Raw genomic sequence first — 11,973 nt, forward strand, 5'->3', positions numbered from 1 at the left:
ATGAAAGAGGGGGAGGCCTTCAACGAGATGGATTGATACGGTGGCTGCGATGATGGGATCAAGTATAGCAGGGATTGTGGGGCTGGCGTGGGATCGGGCAGTGTTTCGTTCTGCTGTGCATGGGGTCGCTATGAGTCGGAAACGACTTGACGGCACTTAACAACAACAACAACTTTAAATTCAGGTGGGATGTACTCAAGCTCATATTCTGGCTCTTGTGCACTTGTTTTAATTTTCTTAAGCGTTAACTTGAACTTGCAAAAGAGCAATTGAAACTCTTTTCTGCAGTTGGCCAATGGCCTTATTCTGACTGATGACAATGAATTTCTCCATCATCTCTTTACAAAAATGTAGTTGATTTGATTCCTGTGTAGTCCATCCAGTGAGGTCCATGCCATGTGTATAGCTGCAATTTGTGTTGTTGAAAAAAGGTTTTTGCAACGAATAAGTTGATGATCTTACAAAATTCTACCATGTGATCTCTGGTGGCAATTTTATCACCAAGGCAATATTTTCCAACTATTGATCCTTGTTTCTAACTTTTGCATTCCAATCAGTAATTATCAATGCATCCTGACTCTATTTTTGATCAATTTCAGACTGCAGTACTTGGTAAATTTCTTCATCTTTGGCACTAGTGGTTGGTGCCTAAATTTTAATAATAGTTGTATTAACTGGTCTTCCTTGTAGACAGACAGCTATTATCCTGTCACTGACAGTGAAAGGATAGGGGATGTTGGGTGGTTTAAAATCATGAAAGGTGTGAGCCAGGGTTATATGTTTTCACCATACTTATTCAGTCTTTCAGTGCAGTGAATTGCTTCATATAGCCCTTCTAGTCATCATCCTCCATTCTGTGATGTATTGTAAATCCTAATCCCTACACCTATTTAGGGTGGGATGTATCTTGAGATCTGCCTTGCTTCAAGATAGATCTTATGATGTTCTTTTGACGATGAATATAATGCCATTTCTCTTTAATTTGTCCTTCCCAGCAGAGTAGACTATTCATGATTGTCCAAATCAAAATGGCCCGTATCAGTCAATTTCAAATCACTAATGCCTACTATATCGATCTTTATGCATTCCATTTCATTTTTGACTTCCAATTTTCCTAGATTCATATTTCATACATTATAGGTTCTGATTATTAGTGTATGTTTGCAGCTCTTTCTTCTCATTACATAATTAAACACAGTTGGAAATTTAAATAGTAATAATAAATGCAAAGAAGAATCACTGACAAATAATTTGCAGATCAAAGTGAACAAATAAGGCCTTTAAGAATTTATAAGGGGAAAAATGATCTCTATATTTTTACTTTTCCTTGATAAACAATAAAAATACTTACATACTCATTTGGTCCAACTCATCTTGCATTGCCATCAACAGTTCAGACAAATTATCACAAATAGAAATGGAATTTTCTGAGTTAGGAGGTGCAGGTCTACACTGGGGAGTTCTGCTAGGCTTGGGGAAACATCGAGGCTCAGTCACTTTAGCGTGCTTCTCAAGGGTGTGTGGGCCACAACTTTGCGTCATCTGCAGCAGGTTTTGCATACTTGCACTCACAGAATGCCTTGCACTGACAGACTTAAGGGGAAAAGAAACAGCTAAGAACAATTTCAAATGACTGATGGTACTTAAGTATTACTTACAATAAAACAGTAGTTTTTTTGAACAAGTCTCTTCATTTGTTTGCCCCTACCTTCCCAGGCACAAAAGGTGGTGCTCCAAATGTTGAGTAACTTTGCTGAGGGAGCCCTCTCTTCAAACACTTAGTTTTCTAAAGAATATAAGGCAGAAAGTAAACAAAATAATTATTTTGAAAGACATTTATGATATAAAGAACTCTGAAAACTCAACAATAAAAAAACCAAACAGTACAATTATAAAACAGGCAAAAGACATAAACAGATATCTCCTTGATAAGGATATATAGATTTGGGAAATAAATACATGAAAAGAAAGTCAACATTATTAGCCATTAAGGAAACATAAGTTAAAACTCCAATCACTATGGTCTTATCAGAACAGCCAAAATAAAAATTAGGGACAACACCAGATACTGGCAAAAATGCAGAAAAACTGGATCACGCATCCATTTTTGGGAATGGAAAATGGCTCAACCACTCTAGAAAACAGTTTGGCAGTTTCTTGTGAAACTAAACATCTAATTAAACATATGATCCAGCAATTGCACTCTTGGGCATTTATCCCAGAGAAATGAAAATCTATGTTCACACAAAAACTTAAACACAAATGTTCATAGCACGTTTATTTTCAATAGCCCAAGACTGGAATCAATCCAAATGTCCTTTGTTGTTGTTGTTATGTGCCGTCGAGTCGGACCTGACTCCTAGTGACCCCTCCTTGCGTTTCCGAGGCCATTATCACTACAGAAGTAGATTGCCCAACCTTCCTTCCGAGGAGTGGCTGATGGGTTTGAACAGCCAGCCTTCTGATTAACAGTCAAGAGCCTTAGGCACTATGCTACCAGAGCTCCTCCAAATGTCCTTTAGTCGGTGAACACCTAAACATTCTGTAATATATTAATACCATGAAATACTATGCAACAACAAAAATAATATATTGATACATACAACAACTTAGATAGATGGATCTTCAGGGAATTAGGTGAGTAAAAAAACACTTTGTCCCCAAAGGTTACATGCTATATGATCCCATTTATATAACACTGTTGAAATAACAATTATAGGTGGCACAAATGGTTAAGAACTCAACTGCTAGTTGAAAAGCTGGTGGTTCAAATCCGCCTAGAGGTGCCCTGGAAGACCGGCCTCATGATCCGCTTCCAGAAGGTCACGGCCTTGAAAACCCCATGGAGCACAATGCTGCTCTGACACATGTGGGGTTGCTATGAGTGAGGATTGGCTCCACTGCAATTAACAACAACAAAAATGCCAGCCTCAAAAGGTCACATACTATATGATTTCATTTACATAACATGGCTGAAATAATAAAAATACCGAAGTGGAAAAAAGATTAGAAGTTGCCAGGGGTTAGGGACTGGGGATGTGTGGTTATAATGAGTACCATTAGGCAGCCTTATAGTGGTGGAATAGTTTTGTATACTGATTCTGGTGATGATGACATGAATCTACATAGCAATTAAAAAAAAAAAAAAAATCCAGAGAATGATGAACAAATACAGAATTGTGGATATCTCTGGGGGGAAAGGGTATGCAATTTAGGAGGGGCATATGAGGGGCTTTAACTGTGTTGGTAATGTTCTATTTCTTAAGCAGGGTGTAAGTACATCAGTGCTAATCTTATTATTCTTTAAGCAGACATTGTTTGTTATATATACTTTTTCATACATTTTTTTTTAAATAAACATTGCTAATCTTAGGAGCTCTGGTAGCATAGTGGCTAAAGCACTTGACTGCTAACCAGAAGGCTGGCGGTTCAAACCCCCAGCCACTCCTTGGAAGGAAGGTTGGGCAATCCTACTTCCGTAGTGATACTGCTTCAGAAACCCAAGGAGGGGTCGCTATGAGTTGGGACCGACTCGACGGCACATAACAACAACAACAACTATATTCTTAAACTCAAAAAATAAATTATTTTTCTAACCATTTTTATTATAGAAAGTGAACCATTTTTTACCAAAAGGATCAAACATCCCAATTTGTCCATGACTGAGGGAGTTCCTGGGATGCAGAACTTTTCAGTGTTAAAACCAGGAAAGTCTCAGACAGACCAGGGTAAGTTGGGTCACTCTAGTTAAGACATCAGCAAGAGGCTAATCCACCAAATGACAATATTCTATAATGAAAACAAAACACTCCTAGTTCTGAATGGAAATTTGGATATGTTAACTATTAAAATCACCAGAATTAAAAAAAAAAAACAAACCATTTCTATATTTAATAAGGGGGTGCTCTGGTGGCATAGTGCTTAAGGCATTTGACTGCTAACCAGAAGGCTGGCGGTTCAAACCCACCAGCCACTTCTCGGAAGGAAGGTTGGGCAATCTACTTCCGTAGTGATACTGCCTTGAAAATCCAAGGAGGGGTCACTATGAGTCGGGTCTGACTCGATGGCACGTAACAATAACAACAACAACAACAACAACATAAATCACCAGATTTTTAAGAAGAAAATTAAGGAACCCCTGAAACTCTGTCCTTTAGACATCCTTCAAGTCTAGAACTCTGTGGGTCAACATTGACCCAAACAATAGGCCTGTAAAGTGAAAAATACCAGGGAGGTGTGCACTTATTAGAGCAACCTATCATACAAGATCCAAAGGACATCATTTTCCTAGGGAGAAGCTAGAAAGGCAAAAAGGAATAGGAAAGAAGGATGAAGGGAAATGGCAAACACAGGGAGGAAGTGGAAAGCGTATTATTACACTATAGGAATTGCAATGAATGTCACAAAACAAAATGCATATGAATTGTTGAATGGAAAACCAATTTGCTCTGTAGACTTTCACCCAAATCACAAAATAAATAAATAAATAACCAAAATAAAAAACAAACTGCGTCAAGTCAGATCCAACTCATAGCGACCCCACCTTGGGTTTCCGAGGAAGTATCACTATGGAAGTAGATCACCTCATCTTCCTCCCGAGGAGTGGGTGGTGGGTTTGGACTGCCAGCCTTCTGGTTAGCAGTAAATGCCTTAGGCACTACACCACCATAGCTCCCAAATAAATAAACAGAAAAGAGAATTAAAGAAATAAAATAGTTGAGAGGTAGAGAAATTATAAAAGTTTGTGAGTCAGTTCTTCCTTCAGAGTTACTTGGTGACCTAGGTGATAATTTAATAAAATGATCTGGTCTAATGGTATTTCAAACAGTTGTAATTAAGAGCAAAAGAAATTTAAGTTAGTTTTTCTAGTCACTGAACTTCAGTTCAGAGGTCTCTAATTACAGTCTAACCTAATTAACAGAATAATGAAAACATCATAAAGAGACTTCCATCATCTTCTACCAGTATTCTGACAGTCTCTAGATTCTTTACTTCCAAACTCACCTTTTCATAATGCTGTCCGTTACTATCTAGAAGTACAGCTTTATGTCCCTATTTTCCTCAAAAACTTTCAATGATTTGTAACTGTTTACAAAATGAAAGTTCAAAGTCTTAACATGGCATTGGCGGTGGGCTATAAATTTCCTCCAAGCTATATTTTCAATTTTAACTCACTATGCCCCAATTTTAACTCACTATGTCACTTTTGGGTGCTAACCAAAAGGTTGGTGGTTTGAAGCCACCAGCTGCTCCACAGGAGAAAGATGAAGCAGTCTGCTTCTGCAAAGATTTATAGCCTTGGAAACCCTATATAGGCAGTTCTACTTTGTCCTATAGGACCGCTATGAGTCAGAATTGACTCAGTCGAAGTGGGTTTGGTTTGGTTTTTATGCCCTTGTAGCAACATCATGGAGAAAAGATTAAAGTTGTCAAGGAGTTAATTTTAATTGGATCCACAATCAACATCCATTGAAGCAGCAGTCAAGAAATGAAATAATGTATTGCATTGGGCAAATATGCTGCAAAAGACCTCAATAAATGTGTTTGTTTAAGAGCAAAGATGTCACTTTGAAAAGCCTAAGGTGTGCCCGATCCAAGCCATGGTATTTAAAAAAGTCTCATATACATGTGAAAGCTGGACATTGAATAAGAAGACTGCAAAAGAATTGATGCATTTGAATTATGATGTTGGCGAAGAATACTGAATATACCATGGGCTGCCAAAAGAACAAACAAATCTGTCTTGGAAGAAGTACAGTCAGAGTGTTCCTTAGAAGTGAGAACAGCCAGACTTTGTCTCTTGTACTTTGATCATGTTATCAGGAAAGGCAGTCCCTGGAGAAGGATATTATGCTTGGTACAAGGTCAATAAAAAGGAGGAAGACCCTCCAAGAGACAGATTGACATAGCAACTGCAACAGTGGGCTCAAACATAGCAAGAATTGTAAGGATGGCACAGGATTGGACAGTGTTTCATTTTGTTGTACATAAAGTCGCTATGAGTTGGATCTGACTCGACAGCCCCTAATAACAACAGTGCCCCATTTTGGAATCTCTGGGTGATGCAAACAGTTAAGAACTCAGTGACTAATTGAATCCACCCACAGGCACTGTGGTAGTTAAGTTTGTGTGTCAACTTGGCTGCGCCTGGCTGAGTGGCTGGGCAGCTGGATATAGTATTCCCCATGATGAAACTGGTAATCAACTCCATGGTGGAATCTACTGTGAGCAGTTGAGTAGTTGCGTTAAGGATGGTCTCTAGCTTATGGCACGCTTGCACCCATTCATGTAGCCAAGTCATGGTCTAGCAACCTGCCATGCTCTGCCGATCTTGGGATTTTTAATGGACTTGAGTTAATGGCCTGCCGTGTGGTTTGGTAATATCGGGACTGTGCCTTATTATTTGTCAACCTTGGGCTTGTCAGCCTCAGCAGCCAGCAGCTGAGTGAAGAAAAACCTCCAGCTTCAGTGGGCTAGGAGCAGGAGGCAGAGCTGAAGCCCAAGGTTGAGGCGCTTTCACCCAGCCCCTAGAGCCTGGTACTTTGAACTTGGAGTTCTCCAAATTGTAAGAATAAACTCCTGTTTGTTAAGGCCATCCTATTTGTGGTATATTCCTGTCAAAGTGGCACTAGGTAATCAAAACAAGCACCTTGGAAGAAAGGCCTAGCTATTTATATTTTCAATCTGCCACTGAAAACCTTATGGAGCACAGTTCTACTCTTGAAACATGGGGTCACGATGAGTTGGAACTGACTCAATGGCAAAATTTTTGTTTAAGCTCCATCTCACCCGCAGTACTGAATGACCTATCAGTTTGTGAAAAAAGTTACCTCAGACTGTAATGCACCTTTCCTTATCTCTGTCAGTACTTACTAATTCTCGATGGCTGCCTTTAATGATGCTTCTTGTGTGACCCCTCACATATTCCTTCATCTGCATAGCATACAATACTTTGCTTATGCCTGCACTAAGCTTTTATTACACTATGTCTTATGCTTGTATATTTATTTGCTTCTCTAAAAATTGGTTTTATTTATCTCTTTATCACCTACAGGTACCAGACTATGCAAATCATAAAGTGATGAGTGAAGTGAACCATGTCCAGGATAAGGGGAAACAGTTTCAGCAGGATGAGCAGGAGTCCCACAGAGACCTCATAAAATTGGACACTACCCTCAGCAACATCCATGCTCCTTCGATCTTTAAACGGAGGCATTATTTTCGGTAGAAGCTATGAATTTGAGATTTGACCTAGGTACTTTTTTTTGAAGTTTTTTTTTTTTTTTTTTTAATGTGTGTGTGTGTGTGTATGTCACTGAGGTGAAATTCACATGACAAAACTAACGATTTTAAAGTGAAGAACTCAGTGACATTTAGTACTCAAAATGTGTAACTACCATGTCTAAAATATTTTCTTTTCTTTTTTAGGATTTATTATTTAATTTCTATTGTGATTTGGGTGCAAGTTTATAGAGCAAATTCATTTTCCACACAGCAGTTCATATACATTTTGCTTATGACAGTGATTGCAATCTCCACAATGTAACAACAGCTCTCTTCCCACTTCCTCCCTATAGTTACCTGTTCCCCGTGTCCTTCCTTTCTATGCGTTCCTGCCCCTGAGCTATCTCCCTGGGCAAATACTGCTCTTCTGTTTTCCCATGACTGATTGTTCTAAGGAGTGTATCTACCTGGTGTAAATTTTCACCCTATATACCTGTCTATTGTTTGGCTGGAAGCCATGGGAGTGAGTTCAACTCCAGGCCTGAAGGGTAACTTGTGGGCACAGTCTCGAGGGTTTCACCAGGCTCTATCAGAACTGGTCTTTTTTATGATTTTGAGTTTTGTTCCACATTGTTCTCACTCTATTCAGGATCTCCTGTACTAATCCCTTTCTGTGTGGTTGACAGTGGTAGCTAGGCACCATCTAGTTCTTCTGGTCTTATGGTCATATAACCAAAACAAACTCACTGCCATCGAGTTGATTCTGACTCATAGCAACTCCCACTGGGTTTCTAAGGCAGTAAATCTTTGTGGAAGTAGATTGTTCTGTCTTCCTTCCGTGGAGTGGCTGGTGGGTTTGAACCACCAACCTTCTGGTTAGCAGTCAAATGTTTTAAGCATTGTGCCACTGGCGTTCCTCATGGTGATACAGCCTGTCCAAAACATTTTCATCATCCCAAAAGGAAACCTCTTACCCATTAAGCAGTTGCTCCTAATTTTCCTTCTCCTCAACCCCTGGTAGCCACCAATCTTGTGCGCTGTCTCTATGGATTTACCTATTTTGAATACTTCATGTAAATAGAATCATATAATAAGTGACCGTTTGTGTTTGACTTCTTTTCACTGAGCATAATGTTATTAAGATTCATCTGCCTTGTAGCATTTATCTTTTCTTCATTCCTTTTTATGGCTGAATAATATTCCATGCATGTATATGCTAGAGTTTGTTTATCTAATCATTTGTTGATGGAAATTTGGGTATTTCCGTTTTGGCTCTTGTAAATAGTACAGTTATGAACATGCATGTACATGTATTTGTTTTGAGTATCAGTTGTCAATTCTTTCAAGTACATTTAAAGGAGTGGAATTGCTGGGTCAAGTGGTAACTCTGTTTAACATTTTGAGTGAACTAAATACTTTTATAAAGTGATTTTACTGTTAATGATTCTCTTCTTTTCCAGGAGCTCCCTTTCCTTCCTTCATTTCTTTTATCTTCTCTTCCTGTATCTTTACTATTTTAACAACGAATAGGTAAATTGAGTTTAAAAGTAATTTCCATTAACTTAACAGACAAAGGATGCCATAAAACCTATCTTTTCCACATGCAAGATATCTACAGTGATTGTAAATAACATGCACAAACAAGGAACAAAGCAAATATTTAAGGAAAGAATTAAGCAACAAACAAGGTTATGCTACATTGGAAAAATGTTTTTATTATTATAGTTTACAAATTCTTTAAAAGAGAGTTATGAAAAATGAAGCCAGAGTATTGAACAGCAATTCTTATTTATACAATAAAAGAGGTGCTCTGGTAGTTTATTGCCTAAGGCATTTGACTGCTAACCAGAAGGTTGGTGGTTCAAACCCACAAGCCACTCCTCGGAAGAAAGACTGGGCAATCTACTTCTGTGGAGATACAGCCTTGGAAGTTGCCAAAGTTAGATGTAATGATCTCTCCGTTATAGTGACCACAAGGTGGGCCTATGGCAGTGGCCAGAGTTCCAAAACAGCATCCCTGGCTCCCACAGTGAATGGCACATAGAAATACTCTCTACATGCGTACAGAATAAATAGTAATAAGGGTCCTCTAAACTGTAATTTCAAAAATGTAAGATTGAAAGGTATTAAAATTTTTCTTCTTAGCATTATATAAGGCTAAGAATTAATACAATATATCCAAAACATCAAGTCATCTAAATAAAATACTCATCACTCTATAAAGTACTAACTCAACAATTAATCCTTATTTTTACGCAATCCTAAGGACATAAGCACAGAAAGAACAAATAATAATAAATTCCCTATAGAAATATGATTTTACACACCTATAATATAATATTATATCCTTTTTTTTAATTGTACATGCATTATATAAAACTATTTCAGTCAGCAGTTTTCTATTGCATTATAGTCTTCTATTGCCTTTTAAAAAAAGTATCATAAAATAAATTTCTCTAAGAGTTTAGTACTAGGAAAAAGTGTGTCTTTCTAGAAAAGCTGGAATGCTTCCTGTTATTTCACAAAAGCAGTTATATAGCCCATTATGTTCCTTTTCCTCTGGTTGTCAAATTTATTGCTAAGTTTTATGTTGAATGGTTGTTACTTCCTTTAACCTAGGTTTTATGGAGTTCTTAAAACCATCATCCCTTAATTCATGTTTTATTCCCATTTGGTGGCATTATTGCATGTCTTTTATTATAAATCTCTCCAAGTCCTTCTTAGAAAAGAATAGATTTTACCATTAAAAAGGTAAGTAAATAAGTATTAACAGATAAGGATAGAATATTGTTTGAAAAAAGTTTATATGCATACCTTTGAAGATTTCTTCTTTCCCTTAGAGTGTTTTAGATTTGAAACTGAAGACATTAAAATTCTATTGATTTCAAGTCCAGTTTGAAGCTATAATGGTAAACAACAAACTTATAAAATTGCTCTATGTAACAAGGATCTCAAAAACATAAAAATGTGAAATCAGATTCTCCATTTATAAATATAAGAAATGCTTTTTGAGGAAAAAAGGAAAGCCAAAAAAAATTAAAAAAAAAAATTTTTTGTAAAAGTCATTAGTCTTGTGGTAGTTAGGACCATTTTGTGTTAATAAGAATGCACTGCTTGATACTTTTATGAATCAAACTGAAAATAATCTATCCCAGGAGTTCTTTCAACTGAAAATACATGTATTTGTCAGAATTTCAAGAGACCAAAAAGTAAAACCCCTTGGTAGTACATCCAAGTATATGAATATATTGTCTGATTGAGAGTTCCATTATTATAGCAAAAACAGACCAAACTAACATTCTAAGAAGCAGAAATTAGAGTCTATCATATAGGCTTCAGTTAATGAAAAGTATAATAAAGCATGTGTGGCTTACTGTGGATTATGCAGTACTCTGTTTACCTCAGAAGCTTTGTCCTGAAATAGCTTACGCTGGTGTTCTTCTTCCTTAAGTTTTTCCTCTAAATGTTTAATCTTGTCCTGCAAAAGAATGAAAAACTAGGACTGTTACATAAAAATGAGCCAAATATTCTTTTCCAAATGGAGTCCTATTGGGTCTTGATTCTTAAGAGTTTGGCAAGTTAAAGCAGGGTGTAAGAAAATGGAATTGTAAAAGAAGCCAAGATTTTTCTTAGCTTTCTTCTTATGATTCTTTACCTGCTATTACAGATGAAAAACAAAGGGAAAGCAAAGAATGTAATATACTCATAGGCTTTATTAAATTCCAGCAACAATGTCATATGATGAAACTTTTAGAGATATTAAAGAAGACATATTAGAAATACAAGATAGAATCCTTGTTACTTAAGAGTTCATACTGTACTTAGGGAAACAAGAGTAATATCCATGAAACAACAAAACAACAAAGCAATGTATACGATCTGACCCAGACCATGTATACACTATAGACAGCCTTAAACACATATGCATTGTATCTTCTACCCAAGGTGTGGCTCAGAATAGGACAGTACTAGCTCAAAACTTTCTGAATGTTGGAGAACTCACAGAAGGCTTCATAGAGAAACAGGACTTGAAGAAAGTTCTATGAAATGGATAGGTTTAGGAGCTCTGGTAGCATAGTGGCTAAAGCACTTGACTGCTAACCAGAAGGCCGGCGGTTCAAACCCACCAGCCACTCCTCGGAAGGAAGGTTGGGCAATCCTACTTCTGTAGTGATACTGCCTTGGAAACCCAAGGAGGGGTCGCTATGAGTCGGGGCCGACTCGACGGCACATAACAACAACAACAGGGTGGGAACAAGGAGAGCATTTGGAAGGGATCTAGGATAGGCTTACTCTATCTGCAAGTGGTGAATGACAATCTTTTCAATATCCTTTTAAGTAAATTATTTGACAAATGAAAATATTCTGCCATCTTATAAGAAGTCAAAATTATAATATCACATTCAAAAGGCAAGCTTATTCATGCTGTGACAGAACACGTTAGTTTTCCATCTTTATAGACAGGAATTCACATCCAAATTACTCTAAATGAAGCTTTATAAATCTAATATAAAATTTACTGTACATTCATATTTTGTACATTCACCAATTGTGCTTAACACCAAAGATTTATTCCTGGCATCATCACTTCAAAGGACCAAGTGGAAGCTTACCTCAGCAGTTTTCTGTGTTGTTGTAAGTCTAAAACATTCTTTTTCTAAGATGTCAAGCTTTTCAAGTTTTGCATGCAGCTTCATATGATCTTGTTCTTTTTCCCTTTGAAGCTGTGCCTGGAAAGGATAAAAAAAA

At 37.3% G+C, this 11,973-nt stretch overlaps 1 protein-coding gene across 1 annotated transcript in view; it reads right to left on the reverse strand.

Moving 5' to 3' along the window:
* Nucleotides 1-11,973, reverse strand: part of CEP57L1 (centrosomal protein 57 like 1) — a 30,397-nt gene that overhangs the window by 10,454 nt on the left and 7,970 nt on the right. The window contains exons 4-8 of the mRNA XM_042780938.1: nucleotides 11,838-11,954; nucleotides 10,625-10,702; nucleotides 10,039-10,125; nucleotides 1,709-1,786; nucleotides 1,352-1,593 (exon numbers count right to left, since the gene is read on the reverse strand). Coding sequence (XP_042636872.1) covers nucleotides 1,352-1,593; nucleotides 1,709-1,786; nucleotides 10,039-10,125; nucleotides 10,625-10,702; nucleotides 11,838-11,954 — 602 coding nt within the window. The remainder of the gene's footprint in view (nucleotides 1-1,351; nucleotides 1,594-1,708; nucleotides 1,787-10,038; nucleotides 10,126-10,624; nucleotides 10,703-11,837; nucleotides 11,955-11,973) is intronic.

This window comes from Orycteropus afer, unplaced genomic scaffold (assembly GCF_000298275.1).
Source record: "Orycteropus afer afer isolate SDZICR_OR568_19922 unplaced genomic scaffold, OryAfe1.0 scaffold00072, whole genome shotgun sequence".
NCBI classification, from domain to species: domain Eukaryota; kingdom Metazoa; phylum Chordata; class Mammalia; order Tubulidentata; family Orycteropodidae; genus Orycteropus; species Orycteropus afer.